General features: G+C 42.5%; 2 protein-coding genes across 2 annotated transcripts in view; one reads left to right on the top strand and one right to left on the bottom strand.

Moving 5' to 3' along the window:
- The window catches only part of GRIN3A (glutamate ionotropic receptor NMDA type subunit 3A), a 189,472-nt gene extending 180,767 nt beyond the window's left edge, over positions 1 to 8,705 (top strand). Inside the window, exons 8-9 of the mRNA XM_043453623.1 lie at positions 1,396 to 1,472; positions 8,001 to 8,705. Of these exons, the coding sequence (XP_043309558.1) occupies positions 1,396 to 1,472; positions 8,001 to 8,340 (417 nt within the window). The 3' untranslated portion in view covers positions 8,341 to 8,705. The remainder of the gene's footprint in view (positions 1 to 1,395; positions 1,473 to 8,000) is intronic.
- An 8,799-nt stretch (positions 8,706 to 17,504) lies between these two features.
- The window catches only part of RNF20 (ring finger protein 20), a 45,065-nt gene continuing 40,363 nt past the window's right edge, over positions 17,505 to 22,206 (bottom strand). Inside the window, exons 16-20 of the mRNA XM_043453359.1 lie at positions 20,760 to 20,972; positions 20,081 to 20,206; positions 19,771 to 19,911; positions 18,983 to 19,084; positions 17,505 to 18,734 (exon numbers count right to left, since the gene is read on the bottom strand). Coding sequence (XP_043309294.1) covers positions 18,558 to 18,734; positions 18,983 to 19,084; positions 19,771 to 19,911; positions 20,081 to 20,206; positions 20,760 to 20,972 — 759 coding nt within the window. The 3' untranslated portion in view covers positions 17,505 to 18,557. The remainder of the gene's footprint in view (positions 18,735 to 18,982; positions 19,085 to 19,770; positions 19,912 to 20,080; positions 20,207 to 20,759; positions 20,973 to 22,206) is intronic.

Here is a 22,206-nt window from a genome sequence, read left to right as displayed (position 1 = left end):
CTGAAATACACTCAGAAGGCTTCTTACTGATGAAGTGAAAGCGAAAGTCACTCAGTCGTGTCCAACTCTTTGTGACCCCATAGACTATACAGTCCATGGAATTCTACAGGCCAGAATACTGGAATGGGTAGCTTTTGCCTTCTCTAGGGGGTCTTCCCAACCCAGGGATCGAACCCAGGTCTCCGAATTGCAGGTGAATTTCTTACCAGCTGAGCCACCAGGGAAGCCCAAGAATACTGGAGTGGGCAGCCTATCCCTACTCCAGGGGATCTTCCTGACCCAGGAATCAAACCAGGGTCTCCTGTATTGCAGGCGGATTCTTTACCAGCTGAGCTACCAGGGAAGTACTGATGAAGGGGCTCTAGCAAAGACAGCAGTTTCCCCCTGAGTGCAGGGAGGGGTGAGGCCGGAGGAGCTAACCTGACCTCCCGGACAGGCTCCCCCCTGCCTCCCAGCACACCATCACCGCTTCTCAGCAGTGAGGCTGCCAGTTCTGCCACCTCTGCCCCCTGCATCTGTTATGCTGCTCTCTTCTTTAACACAGTGCTTTTTTTCTATAGAGGTCACTGGCATTGGTTTGGTTACATGTGAGCTCTGTTCTTCCTACTTTCATCCTAGGATGTATTCGGTCTCCTAAGGAAGACTCTGCAGACAGTTGATCCTCTCCATTATAAATCAGCGTGATTAGTTTAATTCTAAGGAGTTCTTACCTTCTTTGTTTTGACTCACCTTTAGCAACTGTACTAATCCTGTGCCACATGTTAGTTATGATAGTGTGTTAGTCACTTAGTCACATCCAACTCTTTGCGATCCCACCAGGCTCCTCTGTCCTTGGGACTCTCCAGGCAAGAATACGGGAATGGGTAGCCATTCCCTTCTACAGACCCAGGAATCGAACCTAGGTCTCCCTCATTGCAGGCAGATTCTTTACCGTCTGAGCCACCAGGGAAGCCCAGTTATAATAACTCTTATTTATTTATTTGGCGGCACTGAATCTTAAGTGGCAGTGAGTGATCTCTTAGTTGCAGCATGTGGGATCTAGTTCCCTGACGAGGGATTGAACTCAGATCCCTGCATTGGAAACGAGGAGTCATAGGCACTGAAACACTAGTGAAGTCCCAACTCTTCTTTATATCACAGACCTTTTTACAACTTTTTACAACTTAGTATTTCTAAGTGTCCCATCAAATTATTAGCTTCCAGGTAGAATACTATCTTAGAATTTATTTCCTCTTGAGATTTGGGACTGAATATTGATCTTTTTTTCTGCCACCACTGGTAATTTGTTTAAAGAGGCCAAGGTTTGTAGCAAAGAGATTAAATCTCAGGGGGTGCTTTCTGCCCTGGTTCTGTGTTTCTAACCATCTCTATGTGTGAATCTGTTCTTTCCATCAGAGATTACACAGAGCACTGAACACATCATTTGTAGAGGAAAAGCAACAGCGTTTCAAGACTAAACGTGTGGAAAAGAGGTAAGAAGAGGCCAGTTCCAGGTGTCATGTATGCTTGTGAAAAGCTTAAAGATGCAACCAAGACTCCATGCTCAAGAGGGAAATTATGCACAATAATTCAAATCAAATCAGGACTAAGTTGTTGAGAAACAGCTTATATGTTGTTTCTAAAAAATTGTTGTTTCAAGTAAAAAATATGTTGTTTCAAATAGAAATCAGTTCAGTTGCTCAGTCCTGTCCAACTCTGTGCAACCCCATGGACTACAGCATGCCAGGCCTCCCTGTCCATCACCAACTCCCGGAGTCTTCCCAAACTCATGTCCATTAAGTCGGTGATGCCATCCAACCACCTCATACTCTGTCGTCCCCTTCTCCTGCCTTCAACCTTTCTCAGCATCAGGGTCTTTTCCAATGAGTCAGTTCTTCCCATGAAATGACCAAAGATTGGAGTTTCAGCTTCAAAATCAGTCCTTCCAATGAATATTCGGGACTGATTTCCTTTAGGATTGACTGGTTAGATCTCCTTGCTATCCAAGGGACTCTCAAGCTTCTTCTCCAACACTACAGTTCAAAAGCACCAATTCTTCAGTTTTCTTTATAGTCCAACTCTCACATCCATACATGACTACTGGAAAAGCCATAGCTTTGACTAGATGGACCTTTGTTGGCAAAGTAATGTCTCTACTTTTTAATATGCTGTCTAGGTTGGTCATAACTTTTCTTCCAAGGAGCAAGCATCTTATAACTTCGTGGCTGCAGTCACCATTGGCAGCAATTTTGGAGCCCCAAAAAATAAAGTCTGTCACTCTTTCTATTGTTTCCCCATCTATTTTTCATGAAATGATGGGACCAGATGCCATGTATTCATGTTTTCTGAATGTTGAGTTTTAAGCCAACTTTTTCACTCTCCTCTTTCACTTTCATCAAGAGGCTCTTTAATTCTTCTTTGCTTTCTGCCATAAGGGTGGTGTCATCTACATATCTGAGGTTATTGATATTTCTCCTGGCAATCTTGATTCCAGCTTGTGCTTCATCCAGTCCAGCATTTCTCATGATGTACTCTGCATATAAGTTAAATAAGCAGGGTGACAATGTACAGCCTTGACCTACTCCTTTCCCAAATTGGAACCAGTTTGTTGTTCCATGTCCAGTTCTAACTGTTGTTTCTTGACCTGCATACAGATATCTCAAGAGGCAGGTCAGGTGGTCTGGTATTCCCATCTCTTTTCAGAATTTTGTTGTGATCCACACAGTGAAAGGCTTTGGCCTAGCCAATCAAGCAGAAGTAGATCTTTTTCTGGAACTCTCTTGCTTTTTCAATGATCCAGTGGATGTTGGCAATTTGATCTCTGGTTCCTCTGCCTTTTCTAAATCCAGCTTGAGCATCTGGAAGTTCACGGTTCATGTACTGTTGAAGCCTGGCTTGGAGAATTTTGAGCATTACTTTGCTAGCATGTGAGATGAGCGCAATTGTGTGGTAGCTTGAGCATTCTTTGGCATTGCCTTTCTTTGGGATTGGAATGAAAACTGACCTTTTCCAGTCCTGTGGCCACTGCTGAGTTTTCCAAATTTGCTGGCATATTGAGTTCAGTACTTTCACAGCATCATCTTTTAGGATTTGAAATAGCTCAACTGGAATTCCATCACCTCCACTAGCTTTGTTCATAGTGATGCTTCTTAAGGCCCACTTGACTTCGCATTCCAGGATGTCTGGCCCTAGGTGAGTGAGCACACCATCGTGATTATCTCAGTCATAAAGATCTTTTTTGTACAGTTCTGTGCATTCTTGCCACCTCTTCTCAATATCTTCTGCTTCTGTTCGGTCCATACCATTTCTGTCATTTATTGAGCCCATCTTTGCATGAAATGTTCCCTTGGTATCTCTAATTTTCTTGAAGAGATCTCTAGTCTTTCACATTCTATTATATTTCTCTAGAAATAGAACAAACAAAAATAAAAATGTCTGTACATAGATGGACACCGAAATGCAGTAGAGGCAATAGATGTTGTGAAAAAAGTGCCCATGTAATCCCTAGGCCCAAGTGTGCATGCGTGCTAAGTCTCCCAGTCATGTCTGACTCCATGTGACCCTAGAACTCTAGGCTACCAGGTTTCTCTGTCCATAGCATTCTCCAGGCAAAAATACTGGAGTGGGTTGCCATGCCCTCCTCCAGGGGACCTTCCCAATCCAGGGATCAAACCTGAGTCTCTTGGTCTCCTGCATTGGCAGGTGAGTTCTTTACCACTAGTGCCACCTGGGAAGCCCCCTAGGGTCAAGTATCTGGCTCCAAATTCTGACTCCTACACTTAAAATATGTGTGGTCCTAGGCAAATCATTTATTTAACCTCTCTGTACCCCAGTTTCCTCATTTGTGAAAATGAGATGGAGTACCTACTTTCTAGAGACTCTAAGAATTAAATAATACATCTAAAGCCCCCCAAACAAAGCTATTTTAGATATTTTATTATGTACCAAATACACAGAAGACTAAACAAAGCTATTTTAGCTATTTTATTATGTACCAAATACACAGGCAATTAATTTCATGCAATATTGCCCTTTTGGCATGTTTCCACTCGCGACTCCTTTCCAGCACTCCCAGGAATACTTGAAATATGCAACAGACATGTTCTGCTTAATCCATTTCCTGGCACTGTTACTGCAAGCTCCCCAGAAAAGAACATCTCATTAATAGGAAGTAACAGGCATTAAATGCATAATTGACATGTGGAAATTGAAACTCTGCACCTTCCCCACATCCAGCCTGTGGAAAACTGTTGCCTCATTCGTGGTGGCTAGAGATGTCAGAAGCATTTGGGTCTGGTACCTGGCTGGCCTGTTTCTTGCTGCCTAAGGCAGCCTCTTGGTCTTTTCTTACGTCCATAGGCTCTGTTCATAGCATTACCTCCAAGCAACTCTGTCATCTACATCAGATCCTTAGCTCCAAGCTTAGCTTTCTGGGTAATTTTGAAATCTGACACTCACACTTCTCATTTGCAATGGAGGACAAGAAAAAGGGAGTTGAAAACACGATTCTTTTTCATTATCTGTATCTCCTCAGGGACTGCTGGAGTCTCCTTCTCTGCAATTTGCATCGAGCTTGTCAGAATCATTTCAGCTATCTCTTACAGCCTCTCTTTCCAGGCAGTGAGCACACCCTCCCCCCAACATGGTCTGTGATCTTCCTGTATCACATTGTGGCCCTGTCAGCAACAAGCTGCAGGTTAATTGGGTCATAGCTGTTCTATGTTGTGTTACGTATTTTTTTTTGTACATGTTGCATATATTTTTTCTATAATTATTTTTAACATAAATGTTTAACCAGAGAGGAACACAAGAAGGCATAGCAGCAAAGACAGCATCTCACAATAACAAAGCATTTGTTCTCCGGCCGTAATAGAAACAGGAAGCTGCCAGTGATCCCATTTCCAACTGTGATATGACTCCTATTCACATCTCTCTTGCCTAAATTCACAACCAAATGTGTCTTTCACTTGACATATCCATTTTTTTTTTTTTTTGGCAGATTCCCTTCTGAAATCCCTTATTTTGAGAAGGAGCTAAGACAACATGTCCTCATGGCTTATTGGGCCCATATTTCCTATGCCACCTCCCTACAACCCAAAACCCACTTGTAACCTTTCAAATGCAGTGAGTGTTTGGGGGCCCACTGATGTCACTTCTCTTCTGAATGGTCTAGTGGAGTACTGAACCTCAAAGGTATAAAATTGCCCTGTGAAAACTTTTTAGTGTTAAATTCACTCAACTCACTAGTCACTTTACACTCTAACGCTCAGGAAAGCTTACAAACTACAACTGAAACGCTGTAGACGCTAACAATATAACACATTCATTTCTTCTAGTTAGACACCCCATCTGACATTCAGTATCTACCACCTTGCATTCATAAATGGCTCAGAGCCACGTCAGTAATCAGAGCACTAATGATACTTCCACCTATTACCTATCATGGAGTCCAATTTCTGCTTATTATTCTATATTATGTTCCCAGATATATACACAAAGCTCTGGAGAAAGCTAGACTGGCTATTTCTATTTGTTTGATTTCTGAGGTTGCCTGACATTCTAGGAAAATGTGTTGATGTGTAACTCCCAGGTTTTCCCCACTATGAATCATCCCATGATCTTAGAGTTAGGTCTCTTGGCTCTAAAACTTTCTCTCCCTCTTTTTTTTCTGCAAGAGTATCTGTGCAAATATCTTTATCAGGTACAACTTTACACGCCTCCTCTATGTTCCATATTGATTGAGTAAATACAATAATAGATAAATGAATGAATTACTAACACATGGGTTTGAGGAAAGGCCTGGAGAAAGTTGGGGGCCATGGCATGAATAGATATTGCTCCTTTTTTACTTAAAGCAGAAGAAAAAAGTAGATATTGCAAAAGACTATATATATATACATACACAAGACTATATATATATATATACACAAACACAGTCCTTAGTTTATTCAGCACGTGATTTCGTGTTAATTTTGGTCTGTCCTTCACTCCACTGGATTTCCAATATACCTCCTCTTTTCTTTTTTCCTCTCACCTCAAGTTATACAAATCGTAAACCATATATACAATAACACATACCAATAGCAAGATTGTTTTGAAATTATTCAAATTCAATAGGAAAAAAATTGAAGAAAGAAAGGAAAACGTAAGGCTAGGAGGAAAATTATAACCATACCTCTGACCTGGTATAAAGTCAATGGAGCTGTAAGTGGGCTCAATATAAAAATTGTACCCAGCCCAGGACACAGGAAACCTGTGTTACAGTGCCCCCTGTTCATTTATATGAGACTTAAAACATGAGGAATGTCAAAGAACTGCAGATTGGCTTAGAAGGTGTTCTGTGTTTTAATGGCTGGGGGCATGTATCGCCAATTTTTGCTGTGAGAGAAATTGTCTCAACTCATAATGTTTTAAACAACAGTGAGTTGCTTATGAATCTATGGGTCAGCTGTGCATTCTGTGTCAAACTTGGCTGATCATGGCCACATTTGCTCCTTTGCCTACAGCCAGCTTGGGAGGAAGGAGGGAGAAACAGAGAGCTGGCTGGTTTAGGATGGCCTCAGCTGGTCAACCAGGGAGTCTGGGGACTCTCTCTGATGGTCTGTTATCACCCAGCAGGCCAGTCTGGACTGGTTCCACTGGAGCAGCAGGGTTCTGAGAGAGGCAGTGGAAGGCTTTTGCGAGGCTTAGAACTGCCACCTGCCACTTCTGCCACTTTCTATTGGCCAGGACAAGCCATGAGACCAGGCCAAATTCAAGGGGAAGAGAAAACAGACTTTCCCCTTGAACCCTCCTTGATAAGGATGAGCTGTGAAGTCACATCACAGAGGGATATGGATGAAAGGAAGAACAAAGGATTATGACTACTTTCGCAATCTTCCACAGGGCAAAATGAAACAGGATCACCCTATTAAGTCCTTGTGTTTTTGTTCTTGTCCACATAACTGAATCAACATTTATCTCTCCCTTTTCCCCTTCCACTGCAGGTCCTCCCCTTCTCCTTCTTGTTAGTAAGAGTCCAGGAATAAAGTCTTGATTCAGTTACATGGATGAGAACAAAGACACAAGGACTTAATACAATGTTTCTGTTCTATTTTGCCCTGTGGTAGACTGCAAAAGCCATCATAATCCTCCTCCTTCGCCTCCTTCAACAAGGCTGGAAGAAATCAGCAGTCATGTGCTTAAGGCTCTAATCTGTTCTTGTAACAAGAAACTCTTCTCACTGCATCTGGCTGTCAGTGTATTTAAAAAACCAGACCCCTTCCTCCTGAACCTAGCCATCAGTAGCTCTTTTGCTGTCTACAGCCATCTCAGGGATGGTGGTAGCAGGTTTAAGAGGAGCCTGAAAGAGGACTGCAAATGTATTTCTCTTTGACTTTCATTATCCCAGCAAGAATTTGAGGCTTTCTTGGGTATTTTTTTTTAATTAAGTTTCAAAGCTCAGCTGTCATTCTCAACTCACAAAGTCATCTCTATAATGGGACACTTTTTGCTGAAACCTGCAGCTCGTATGCTTTTATTCTCCTCAAACTCAACTAGTAAACATCAGGGTTGTCCTAGGGGACTAAGGATGAGTCATATTAGAGTGTCTGCCAGCAGGACCATGCTTAGAGTCCAACAGCTGAATAAACAGAATTTCACATCTACCAAAGCCTCATCTTTATAGCCATAGACTGTTTCAATGCAGTGTGGCTTTCTGAGCCTCACTGGCAGGAAGAGAATAGAAAAGTATCTAAGGTGCTTCATAAAAGAACATGCCATACCCTGGTTCGTCAGCCCCCCAGGTGATAAACCCATTCCAGCGTCAGGGCAGCATGAGACTAGTTGAGAAGCTGAACTTCAGTTGAAAAGAACTCCTTTTGTCCCCCTGATGCCCCAGCAGGTAGTCTGTCCATGGCTTTGTGACTCCAGCTCTATCTGCATATCCAGCTCTGTATTATTCACAAGGAAGTAGCTGAAAGATGGGCAGAACTGAAGTAAATCTAAAGACATCCAATCTAAAGTGTCTCTTGGTTTCCTAGGTCCAGTGTGGGGCCCCGTCACCTCACCGTGTGGAATACTTCCAATCTGAGTCATGACAATCGACGAAAGTACATCTTTAATGAGGAGGGAGGACCACACCAGCTGGGCATCCGGACCCACCAGGACATTCCTCTCCCGCCAAGGAGAAGAGAGCTCCCTGCCTCGCTGAGCACCAATGGGAAAGCAGACTCCCACAGCGGGGCTCGGAACTCAGTGATGCAAGAGCTGTCGGAGCTGGAGAGGCAGATTCAGGTGATCCGCCAGGAGCTGCAGCTGGCCGTGAGCCGGAAAACGGAGCTGGAAGAGTATCAAAGGACAAATCGAACTTGTGAGCCCTGAGTGGCCACGCTGCTCCGCTCTCTCACTTCCTGGCCTTCCTCTGAGCCCTTGAGACACTTTGTAATGCTCTTTTGTAACTACTGACCAAGGTGGGGGGAAGCTGAGGTTTGGGTCTTCTTAAGAGGTCAAGTGTGCTCTCCCTCACCTGCAAAGCAGTGGTCAGTCTTCTCAAGCTCATTCCTAGGTCTCCTGGGTAGGTGTTTTTTTCAGAGCAGGAATCTTAGTCAGGAGTAAACGCCATGTGAGGGATCTGTGAAAAACCAGACAACCCCAGCTCCTGTTAACCTTTTCACCAGGTGCCACATTACTAATTCTGGTTTTTAGCCCATTCTGTGCACTATCAACTATAAGAGATAAAAGTGTTAACCATATCTGTGTCTTCTTGGGTTGTTGGTTTTAAACATGAAAGTTTATGAAAAGTGAAAGTATATGAAAGTGAAAGCCGTTCAGTCACATCCGACTCTTTGCGACCCGGTGGACTATACAGTCCATGGAATTCTCTAGGCCAGAATACTGGAGTGGGTAGCTTTTCCCTTTCCAAATCTTAATATAGAGCAGGGTTATTCGGGGCTGTGACTTTTGCTACAGCTCCCCAGTCTAGATGTGTCCCCACAGTCTGCATGGGGAGCCAGGGAAGAGCTAGAGACACTTGGGATGGGGAGGTGGGTACTTAGAAAAGTCGGCTGAACTCATTCATATTACAGGCTGATGACTGATTGGATCAGGCAAGAGCCCTGGTTTTAAAAGATCCTGGATCTCTGACACCATCCTAACATTGGGTAGGAACATGTTTACATGTTCCACTATGAAAGGGGACAGAGATGCAGTGAGCAGGAAGAGGACGAGCAGATGAGGCATTAAAATGTACACCATGCTTTTTGAACAAAATAAAAGTTTGCTAAGGAATGAATAGGGCTCTACTTCTAGCTAAGCATCTACACTATAGTGTGTGCCTTTTATAAAGCAAAAGAGAGAGAGAAACAAGGCAAGGCTGTGACCTTAGGATGAGACTGGGATATTCCTGCTAACTGCCTGCATAGGACATGTGAGCTGGTACTGTGGGTTAACGGAGATGTTCTGCAAGCCATGTACTAGGCTGTTCTCAGATCAGCAGTCACCTATGTCTTAGCTGTAGGACTCCCAGAGATGAACCTCAAGCCTGTGTACATCACAAGCTTAAGCTTTCAGGAATGTGCCCTGTACTTTTCATATCTGTATGGATCCCTACCAAGTCAGTCTTGCAGCCTCATACCCCCTCATCTGTAAGAAACTGTGAACAGGCATTGGTCCCTCTGATTCTCCCCCAAACCCTATCTAATGGTTGATAGGAGTAAGCGGTTTCCCCTTTCCCAGTGTACAAAGGCTTGGACATGCAGAATGGGAAAGGAGTATGGACACTATAGAACAATTCTCAATCCCCTAGGGTTTGAGCACCCAATCTCATTAGGGTGCTGACTGCCAGGGCCCATCCCCAAAGGATGGGGTGGGAAAGGGGGTGGATGTGGGCTCAGAAACCTCCTGTTACTGACACCACCACGTGACTGACATGTGGTCTAAAAATGACTCTTTGAGAAACACTGTTCTAGAAGTTTGGCTGTTCCAAGGTATGGGGAGAATTGAGAAGAAAGTTTTATGATCTCTTCTCAGAAATCTTCAGCACACACCTGCTGATTCACTGTCCATACAGCCATCCTCACCCCAGGGCACCGTGTCAGACTAGACTTCCTTGTCTATCAATTACTTGCTTTATTTTCTCAGCTGCTTATCGTCTTTGCTCCATCCCAATCAATTTGAAACCTACAATGACTGAGCACTGTGCCAAGCACTATGTTCTGTAAGTTGCAGATCATTGCAAAAGCTCCTTAAATGCAAAATTTCTTCCCCTACTTTTGGATGCAATCCCTGAATTCCCGCCAAGAGCTGCCCAGTGCCCCCAGGGAAAGATAACACTTCAAGCTGCAAGTAAGATAACACTTGAGCAATTAGTTAGTTGTCTGAGAAACCCCTGGGGGTGGATATAGGCTTAGAGATTCTGATGAGGTAGGGTTCTTCTAATGTTAGACTTCATCAACGTCACAGATGAAACCATTCAGCAATGAGGGGACAGTGAGCCCTGGAAACAGAAAGGACAACTCTGTTTTGAAATGCCCATCCTCCCACGTTCTCACCCCAGACCCAGAAGCAGGTTTGCAGCCGCCTTTGGAAGACTATGCCCCTTAGCGATCCAATCCCACCTGCAACAGCTAAGGATGCTCTCGAGACTCTGCCACCACGCTCTGCACTGCTAACCTCTGCACAGCCTGGAAGGCTGACGTACAGGTGTACCTCAACTCACGTAATAGCCATGCTCCTAATGATGTACGTGGACACTTTTATAACTCAGCTCAGATTCTGACTACTTGAGAAGCTGGCTACTTAAAGGAACCCAGAGGTGAATTCTTTTGTAAAGAATCCTTTTGTAATGCAATTAATTATCCCTTAATGTATCTGTTTTGTAAGTTTGGATTTTTGTATATCAGGTTTACCTTAAGCTTCTCTCCTGAGGCATTCTGAGCAGTGGTGATAACATGCCAGACCACCCTGCCCATCCACAAAGTAGATGACCAGGGCATGGCTTCTCAAATATCTCCTGATGAACTATGTGGCCGAAACTGCAGCCAGGATGCAGCCAGAAGCTGCAGGGGCTGAAAGCAGGCTTATTGTTGTCAGCATTGCTTGAATTGCCTCCATGTTCTGGACAAAGAAAAACAAAGAATAGTTGCTTGTGGTGAAATGAAGCAGTCTTCATGTTAAGTAGCAATGATTATTTTTATCAGTAGTAATTGACCAGTGTTTTGCAATTTGTGAAAGTGTGTTGTATTTTGTAAAAAGATTTCATGAAATGGTGAGTCCTCTGAAAACCTTCCTTCCTTGTTCTGCTCCACCTCTCTTCTCTCAGCTCCCCACAGGCTCAAGAAATACAAAGATCAGAAGTTTTCAGGTGCAGGGTAGTTTTCTGGTGAAGAGGAAAGAGGCAGGGGATTCTAACTTGCCTCCTACTGTGGATCCTATTTCATGAGGTCAGATCTAATTTTCCCAAGGTCTGATGTTGGGAAACCAGGAACATGACAGGCCCACTGTCACATACCCGACCCTGTTTACAAGGGGGAATTCCTGGCCCGGGAAGCATATAATGAATAGGACTGGGTGAGTTGGGACAGATGGGGCTACTGGTTCATGTAAATAATGAAAACAAGGGCTCTAGAGTTTGGATGCCCAAGGTGGAGGAGCAGGGGGATGCCTCCAACAATTGAAGACATGTTGGAAGAAATGTCTGGGCCAGACAAGTGAGGCAGCCACAGGGACCCAATCGGGTGAAGTCTTTTTAACATGCCTGGGGGCGACTCTCCATTATCCACGGATCTTGTTGCACAAACCTTATTCGGGAGTCGCTGCTTCCGTGCCCACCAGATAAGTGGTAAGTGGAGCAGCTGCCAAGCAGGACAGAGCTATGCCATCTGGGCAACAGACTTCTCAGGGCTGATGCTGGGTCTGGTAGAGCCTCGGGGCTAGTGAACCCTTCCTTGGTGTGGATAAAAACGGAAGGAAAAAAAACACAGAGCCTCTCTTCCTCCCCACTCATATTTTTGATAGGCAAACCAGAAAATTCATCCAGTCCTCAGAAGGGACTGATTTCTATCCATCAGTCTGCCACATTTAGTTATTCTTCACCCACCCATGTCCATCTAATCCTATTCTTTTAGTTCCTGTTTTCTGAAAATAACGTACCTATAAGTATTTTCTTAAGGTTTGTAAAGAGTGTTTGCATCGTGTCTTTCACTTTAACGTGTTTGCAATCGCTCCGCTCCAGGAAGGACTGAACTGCTGTCTTGTGAGCATGAAGTGAACAGGCTGTTTTGCTCCAGCCACTTTTCTTGTACAATCACGTGGATGGACTAGACGTCCTCAGGTCTTTTCCATCTTCAGTTTCTATGACTGTGGAATAAATGTTCAGATAGAAACATCACTTCCAGATGTACTGCTGGCATTGTCTTTGGGGACTCAAATGTTGACGTGGTCCCAGCCCCTTTCCCAGCAGGAGACCCAGTGGTGCTGTGACTCCTGCTTGTCTCTGGTGTAGTTCCAAGTGGCACAAAACATGCTGTGCAAACTCAGAGCCCTGGTGCCATGAAGTTAAACTGAAACAGCTTTGTCGGAGAGTCACATCCTAGAGAAAGCCACCATACTAAGAGAGCTCTGAAAAACTGCCTGACCACTCTCATTTACTAATTCAACAAACATTTGCTAAACAACGTGTATTTATGTGCCAGGTGCTAGAGACACAATTGTGAGTAAGATGGGCATGGTCTCTAATCTCAGAGACCTTCTCATTTGCTCTTTTCACAACCTGTAAATTGACATTATAATAGCTGACATTTATTGAGCACCTATTTTAGAAACTGTGATCTCATTTAATCTTCATTAAAACCTCAAGAGATTGGTACTCTAGAGTAGGTATACTAGACTTCTAGTCTATAAATAGAAAGACGAAGAGGGAATTCCATGAGTTGCCACAGCTAATAAAAGTAGGGCGAGATTCATATGCAGGCAGTGCAATTCTAGGGCAACCATACTATAGTGTCAGAATATTGACTATCACCTGCAACTTCCTTGTCTTCTAACACCTCTCCCCCAGTCTTTCCACCATACAGCCACCTGCCCATGCATCAGCCTGGCTCCCAGCTCCACAGAAAGCTACTGTGGTAACTGCACCTGCCATGGTCCAGTGAACTCAACATGAGAGCCCTTGAGTCTCACAGAAATACTGTTTCAGGGATTTCTTTTTGTTTTTCTAGTCCAATCAAGAACTGGTACAAATTCAGTTCCAGATCACTCAGCAATCCTGCAGTTTCAGATATTTTGCAATTTGCTGCTGGCAAACTTGCCATCATGTGTCTGCTAACTGGGTAGATGCATTCTTCACACACTATCTTTTGTGTTTTAACACTAAGTTGTGTCCAACTCTTTGCAACCCCACCAACTATAGCCTGCCAGGTTCCTGTCCGAGATTTCTCAGACAAGAATACTGGAGTGGGTTGCCATTTCCTTTTCCAGGGGATCCTCCCAACCCAGGGATCGAACCTGGGTCTCTGCATTGCAGGTGATTTTTTTTTTTTTTAACCAACTGAGCTACCTAAATCAAATCTTAGAAAAAATATAGACCTATAACCTAGTTCAACCACCAACTTACCCAAGTCTGTTTTATATCATTCAGTCGTTCATATTTTGAGTGCTTGTTCTGAGCCAGGCATTGGGCTGGCTGTCGGAGACAGAAAGATAGAAAGCAGATTCAGATGCCAAGGAGTTCAGTCTGGTGGGGAGACACAAAGTGGGAAAACAACGTGGTGTGTACTGATAAATGCATATTAGGGGACTTCCCTGGTGGTCCAGTGATTAGGGCTCTGTGCTCTCTCTGCTGATGGCCCAGGTTCAATCCCTGGTCGGGGAACTAAGATCCCACAAGTCAAGCAGCATGGCCAAAAAAATGAAATGCACATCAGGTACTACGGGAACAAAGAAAACACCTTTCCACGTGTGTCTACATGTCATGTGTGCAGTGGAAAAATTGAGTGGAGAGTAACAGTCATCCCAGGTTAAAAAATAAAAACAGCATGTGCAGTTGTGGAGCTGGGAAACTATGACAATCAGGGTATTTAAGAACATCAAATAGTTGAATATGACAGAAACATAAAGCACAATGTAAGTGGCAAGCTACAGGCCCAGAAAGAGAAAAGCAGAGGTAAGATCACTGTGCTAAGTTGAATTTGTATCCCAAAGACCATAGGAACCATTAAAGGATTTTAAGCTGAAAGGGATCTGGGGCAAGATCAGGCTCCTCACCTCTAGGTGGAACTGGCTGTCATTCACATGCATTTCATCTGTCTGTAGGGCAGTGAGCAGATGGAGTTAACTTTCTGATGTTCCAGAGTGACTGGGCCATGACCATCAGTTAACCTCAACAAGTAGACTTCAAGACAGACACAGATAAATACACATGGCCTAGATTCCAAAGAAAATGTCACTTTTGTTTTTCCTAGAAATAAAAAATGTAGAAGAAAGAAAAATTGACCTCTCAATTACTTTATCTGCAAAATGCTGTTTTGAGGACTTACTAGGTGCCAGGTGCTGTGCTAAATGTTTTGTATGTATCATCTCATTTTATCCTCAAAAACAATCCTTTAAAGTAATTATTGTTTTATAGATGAAGAATCTGAAGCAGAGAGACCTAAAGTAACTTGCTAAGCAGCAGGTTCGTACTCACCCAAGTCATATTAGGTATAGTGCCTGGAATCACAATAAGCACTTCACAAATACATAAATGGGTTAGGTGAGCAAGGAGAAATCTAAGATCCTCTGGTTCAATTCTACTCCAGAACAAATTGCTATGGGAACTCACTGAACCAGGGAATAGGGTGTGGCAAAGAGACCCTATTCAAATTAGAACTATCAAGGATAAATACACTGGCTTTATATGTCTTCAGAAAGACTTCCAAAAAGACACAGAAAGTATTTTCACTTATTATCTCCTTGATCACAAACATTCTAGTAGTACAGGTTTCCACCTAGGGTGAAAGAAAAACAGTGGATGGAAGTCTGATTGTCACATTTTGATTAGTAGCAGAATGGGAACTGTTTCATCTCTAAACTAAGAACATGGTTTGAAGTCCCCTTTCAACTCCCACACCTGAGCTTTCAGATCATTACACGGCATAGATTTCAGCATTCTAGAACCCTCAGAGCAAATCACTGTTACACGAATATGAATATGCTATGGTTCCAATTTTGTCTAAAACGTCCCTCAAAAAGGGCTAATCTACAGTTAGAGAAGCCCTTGCTATCATGGGTTGCCTCCAACAGAGGTATCAGTTTCAGAATTCACTATAATTCCTTTTGTTATTACCACAAATGAAATTTAAAATGCAATCATGTGTTTTAGGGTAATTTAGATTTGAAGTATTGCTTAAATATATGAGGAAAGGTTGTTTCCATAAAGCGGATGGAAAAAAAGGAATGTTTGAATTCACTCATTAGGCCAATAAAACAGACTTCTGGAGATTTGTTATCAGAAACATGGAGCTGAATTAACTTAATCATGCAAATCTCTGCTGAGTGTTATGTGCCAGGTCCTCTGCTGGATATTGGGAAGGATTATTGAAACACTGTCCTTTCCGTATCCTAACTTAACTGTGAAATATGTTATACATAAGACATTAACACCTAATGTTAGAAGGAGACCAAACTTGGGCAGAAATCCCCAGGAAGTAAAGCTTAATGCTTTCTTGTGGTGGAACAACTAGATAGAGATCTAGGAAAATTGAAGTGATTTCCATGCCAGGGGTTTCCTACCATGTAAACCCAGTCCAACATATACACAACCTACCAGTTTTCTACATACTCTCAGTGTAGCTGTGTTATGTCAGTCAGATTGCCTTTGTGATAAGAACTAGTCAAAACTTTTCGACAGAGCCATCCATACTTGGGTTATCAATTAACAGTCCTCAGGGAAAATCTTCAGGGTAAAGGTTTAGACATTCCACACCACCAATGACTATAGAAATAGACAAGAGCAGCAGATAGCTTCCTTCCATCATCACCATCCCCATAGGTCTAAAAGAAGACAGTGGTCACTTGTGGATTGTCTGGAATCTTCCCATGAATCCCTGTGGTAACAAATCAGACTCACCACTCGAGTGGCATCCAAAGATGCCTGTGGATCTGGCCAGACAATACAAACAAACCAAGGAATCTCAGTGGAAATTCATGTAAGAATGCAATCGCTAGCAGAAACAGCCAAACACCTTTGAAAAAGACCCTTAGAGGAGGTAAGAAGGTAGGACCCTCCCAAGACTTGCAGTCATATGCCTTAGAGCACATCAACCCTGATTTTGGTCCAAATTGCCACAGCAATTTCCAAGGTTGAAAAACTAAAGGAAAAAAGAACAAAAGACCATCTCCAGAAGACTTGAAAGGTGGGTTTGTTTTTTTTAAAAAAGAGGGTCTCTAAAACGTATGCTACAATCTTTGATATTGACATTTATAGTCATGACATAAAAAACTCTTATGGATGTAGAACAGTGATTCTTAGCCTTTTGGGGATTTGTTAAGTTTCAAAATTCCCTTAAGAAATTAAGATCCTTTAAGGATCTGAAAAAAGCTGTGAAAAATGCAGACACAACACAAACAGAATTTGGTATAAAATTTGTGGGTATTCCTGAAGCCCACTCAATGACCTCTTTCCCAATGAGAAGCTAGAATGCCCCAAATCACCAGTTTTGGATCATTATATGAAAATGACATTAAGAGCTCCTCCTGTGTTGCCTGGACATCAAGCTAGTTGGGACTGGAGGCTCCCTGCTCTTTCCAGCTAGAGGAACTTCCCCTAAATCCAGCTTCCCATGAGACTAGCAGTTTCTTTCACAACATTCCACAGGCTCCGTGGTCCCCTGATGCTGGGCAGCTGGCTTTCCTAGCTAAGCATTATAAACAGTTAATATCCAAACCCAAACTGCTACCTGCCCAAGTAAGCTGTCTTGCTCTCCTTCCAACAAACTTATGCTCCCACTTGCTCTATTAAGAGAACAGCAAGGGGAAAGTGCCCTATTAATGAACACAAATGCACCACGTACCCGGGAGCAGGGCCGGACCTCCTTCTGGCTCTGTGTGTGTGTTGGGAAGGGGGATGGGGAGATTGAGGGGCCCATGACCTCTTTGATGACACTGTAAAATTCCTCAGACTCAGTTTCTTAACCCATTCCACATGAGTCTGGAACTAATCGCAAGTCCTGCTGATTAGATAGTGACCACAAAAGGACATGGAATTTGCCCTTACCCATCTTCTAGGACATGTGGTGATCGAGAAGGATTTTACACAACCCCTTACCAGAGACATAAAAAAACCTCTGGTTTGCTGGTTACCATAAAATTTATCATTCAAGAACTCTCAAACTAAAGTGTCAGGTAGCCTGATACCTTCTGGAAAACAAATCACAATGTCTTACTCCCATAATAAACTATGGAAGAGAACTAAATAGTCAAATGAACCATCTTTTAGGCATAACCCCTCCCCAGAACAATCTCAATAAAACAACCAGGAGAAAAGTGCTTCAATTAATCACAGAACAAAATAGTTTAAACACAGCTAGCCTTTTAATCTCAGTTGATTATTTCTGTTCAAGAGAATTTAATTCTAAAACAGCAGGTAGAAAATCAACTAATAATGACAAATATAAAAATTTCAAAGGAAAACATGAACACAAAAGCAAACTGAATCCTGCTTTAATTGAAGCTTGTGGAGTATAAAGTCCTATGGAAACATTACATAGAATTTTCTGAAAACAGGAGTCATAACCACCCCTGTGGAGAGGCAGATGAGAGGAATTCATAGCTCACCAAGGCCTCTCTGCATCAAGTTCCCAGAATACCCAGTGGATCTCTTCACCATCTCAGTCCTGTGCCCCAGCCTTTCCCATCTTGATTTCATTATAAGATGAAAGGGGGCTATAGTATTTGAAATCATTCTGGCCTCAAGAAATTTAAAGACATTGATGAGCAGAACATCCAAACTTAAATAACTATAACAAGGAAGTCAGTTGACCTTAACAAATTACTCAGCTAGTGAACAGGAGGTGGGCTGACTCATCCTGGACATAAATTTCATTAAGGCTTCAAACAGGAATAAGGAGCATGAAGATATCATTTTATAATCCAAGTTTACAAGAAGTTTACTGTCCAGATCGAGTACCGCTCAGACCTGCAGATAGCTTATTTCTAAAAGATCACTGCCCACTGCAAGAAGCCACATATCTCCATTCTTCCTTGTCTCCTTCTCAGTGTCAAAAATACCAATTTGACTTCTTCAGGAGGAATGGACAATCCAAGGTTACCCAGGGAGCCTGAAGAAGAGGTTGCAAAGTCTAAAAATAGGAGATAAAGTGGGTGGGGAAGCCAAAAGTTGTTTGTTTCTAATTCATTCTAAAACCCAAGACTGGCATTATCAATCCTTTCCCCCAGCCGAAGTCATCAAAGTATTAGCAAGGAGAACCTGGACACAGTCTGTGAAGGAAAGGGAGTTGACAGAAACACTGCCCTGTGGATGACAGTCAAGGAGAGGGGAGGCAGCAGTTCGGTGGTTAATGACTAAGTGCCTACGGAGCCTGCCCCTCTTCTCCTGGCTTGGATCAACCTATGTAGATGCGATGGAAATCGTTGGCACCAAAGGCAGCGTTACACTTGGGACATTTGCGCTGGCGGGTATCATAGCGGGTCTTCACACACTCGAAGCAGAAAACGTGAAAGCACTTGGTAAGTACAGCATCCTTTTTACGCATGTTGCAACATGGACAGGTCAGGCGTGCCTAGGAAAAAAAAGGAATCAGAGTCAGAGCAACCATAAAGGTTTATGACCCAAATGGCTCATGTAGAAGCAAACAATAAGAAAATCCACTGAGCACTAAGATAATAACAGCACCAACCCCCACCCCACTACCAGAATAAACCATTCTCTGGTTACTTTCACATAAAGAAGTTCAGTATTTATTCCTCTAATCTGTTAGTAGGCCTTAACAAACACATACACACACATAGACACAGACAAATCACTAACCTTGTAGTCCTTGATCTCTTCCATCAGAATCTCATCACACTTGGGTACGTTGTCTGGTTTCTTCGTGGTCTCCAGCTTCCTTCGAAGTCTAGAGATGTCCTCCTGTGATGGGAGAGTGTAACTGTTACTCCCCCCAGACCTGCCATTTGTGAGAAAAATTACCGGCTCCAACTTGAACTTTCTGCTGTAGAAAGAAAGGACTTTCTGTCCTTTCATGTCTAATTATCGCCTAAGAATGTAGAGAATTACAAATGACAAGCAAGCAACCATAACCACATCACCAAACTTCAGTTGTATCTAAGTGCAGTCAATTCAGTTCTGTGAAAATCCAGTCGAAGAGTTTAGAGGGATTAAATTTTTTAAAAAAGGAAGATGATGAAAACTTGATAGGCCACTTTATTTGAAGGCAATTATTTTAAGCTGAAGATAGACTGGATTAAAATTTTCAGATTTACAACTGTAAACGATAGAAAGGCATCCTAAGAAACAGTAGGTGATGCAAAAAAACAAAGATTGTAGAACTTTAAAATTCTCTAAATTTTTTTACTGATAATTCTTTATGATTTCACTAACTCATTCATTTAAATAAATAAGTACTGATTCCACAGCCATTACGTGGTAGGCACCATGATAGGCTTTAGGGATAATTTTCAGTGAAGAAAATAAACTCTTGTCAGTCAAGGAGTTAAGTAGGAAGTTGCATACAACAGATCACTGACTCTTAAAACATGTCACTTCAGAGCCCAGAAAACCCCTAAAAGGCAAAAAGGGAAGAAAAAACAACTGACCTGGGCCCGTTTGAAATTGAACATATCTTTTTCTTTGGTGACACTGTTCTCTACAATCTCATCCTGAAAATCGTGGAGCTTCTTCTGAGCCATCTCCAACTGTGCTTTGAGGTCATCTGCAAGCTGGGCTGCCTCCATTGCCTATGAGGGATGTATAAGTAACACCTCATCACCACTTGTTTGCAGTGAGAAAAAAATATGAACCCAAGCCCAAGGAATAAAGCAAACCTGCAATTTCACCAGTGTCATACTTATTTGTTTGTCTGAAGACTAATCATCACGTTAGACCACAGAGTAATGCCCACCATACCTTGCGTTTATTCATCTCTAAGGCCTGGGTCCTGAGACCCAGCTCCTTCTCCCCTGTGCCGATGTTGCTCTGTAATAGGTGCTCCTTCTCCTCCAGCTTCCTCACTACCTGTAACTGGGCATCAACCTCAGAAAAAGAAAGTCACATTTTAACACAAACAGCAAAGAGAGGGGGAAAAAAAAAAACTGACTAAGCTCTGTTAATCCACAGGTCCATAAAAGAAGCTCTTTAGAAATCTCGAGCTAATACTAATTCTATCCATAAACCTTTTGAATTACATGCAAGACTACAGCAATTTCTCATCCTGACATTCAGAGGTAATCACAGAGCCACTCTTACTATTTTTCATGCAGCCGTCCAGAAGTTTTCAAGATACACGGAACACACACAAAAGACATACACATTTTTAACACAAGATACATAAACAAATGAATCCCTTAGTGATATATTTTAGACAATTTTCTATATTGGCAGATTCACATTTGTTTAAACAGCTCATTGTACTCCTCTGTATGGATGTATAATTTATTTACCAATACACTAATCATGTACATTAGTTTTTAGGGTTTTTTTCCTACTATATAAAAAGTGCCACAATAATTATCCTTTTATATGTATTTTCACGTTGAAAATGCCCTATTTCAACAGGATTCTGGAAAGCTTTATTCATTCTAGTTACCTGAGTCTTCAGAGTCAAAACTTGGTCTGCCAGTTCCTCCTTCTCTTCTTTCAGCAGCTTATGGATCTGATTGGACTTGATACGCTCTGACATGAGCTTGAAGTTTGCATCATCCTTCTCCCTCAGTTGCTGCATCAAACGGATATTTTGCTCCTGCATATCTTCAAAGGCCTGACCTGTGACATCCATCTCAGAGAGGAGAGCTTCTTCTTCCTAAAATAAGAAAGAAGAAGCTTCATTTTAATAAAATCTTCTAACTCCAAAGAAGTGCACACAGGAAATTAAACATGTCGACTATTAATCTGGAAATAACCAAGTGACAGGGAGAGACAGTTTTTAAGAAGCTTAGTTCTTAGTCACTAGGAATACAGACCAACCTAAACAGCATGTTAAAAAGCAGAGACATTACTTTGTCAACAAAGGTCCGTCTAGTCAAGGCTATGGTTTTTCCAGTAGTCATGTATGGATGGTGAGAGCTGGACTATAAAGAAAGCTGAGCACGAAAGAATTGATGCTTTTGAACTGTGGTGTTGAAGACTCTTGAGAGTCCCTTGGACTGCAAGGAGATCCAACCAGTCCATCCTAAAGGAGATCAGTTCTGGGTGTGCATTGGAAGGACTGATGCTGAAGCTGAAACTCCAATACTTTGGCCACCTGATGCGAAAAGCTGACTCATTTTGAAAAGACCCTGATGCTGGGAAAGATTGAGGGCAGGAGGAGAAGGGGACGAAAGAGGATGAGATGGTTGAATGGCATCACCGACTCAAAGGACATGAGTTTGGGAAGACTCCGGGAGTTGGTGATGGACAGGGAGGCCTGGCATGCTGCGGTTCATGGGGTCGCAAAGAGTCGGACACAACTGACAACTGAACTGAACTGAGGAATACAGAAGAAGCCTTGTTGTCTGAAACCACTGGCACTGATTATTAGCCTGATACTCACTAGTTGATCTGTATTTGAAGTGAGCTGAGGCAGACAAAAATTATACAAATCGTTATCTAGCAAACTGATCAAGTAGGAGTTGGTAAGAAAATTCCCACCATGCAATCTCATATTTTCTCATACTTTCCCACAATTATAATACTAACTGTAATCTATAGACTTTCCAACATACTGAAAACATCTAAGTTTCATAACAATCTGATAAGTGCAGAACAGTATATAAAAACAGTTTTAGTCTACATTTATCTAATTATAAATTACGAGCATCTTTTCATACGTTTATGAGCCATTTGTTTTTCTGTGAATTATTCATATCTTTGTTGTTGTTGTTGTTTAGTTGCTAAGTTGTGTCCAACTATAGCCCATCAGGCTCCTCTGTCCACAGGATTTCCCAGGCAAGAATACTGGAGTAGGTGGCCATTTCCTTCTCCAGGGAATCTTCCCAACCCAGAATCAACCCCACATCTCCTGCATTACCAGGCAGGTTCTTTACTGCTGAGCCACC

The sequence above is a fragment of the Cervus canadensis genome, chromosome 30, assembly GCF_019320065.1.
Source record: "Cervus canadensis isolate Bull #8, Minnesota chromosome 30, ASM1932006v1, whole genome shotgun sequence".
NCBI lineage: Eukaryota > Metazoa > Chordata > Mammalia > Artiodactyla > Cervidae > Cervus > Cervus canadensis.
Note: the sequence above shows the minus strand (reverse complement) of the source record. Positions and strands in the feature narration are given on the sequence as shown.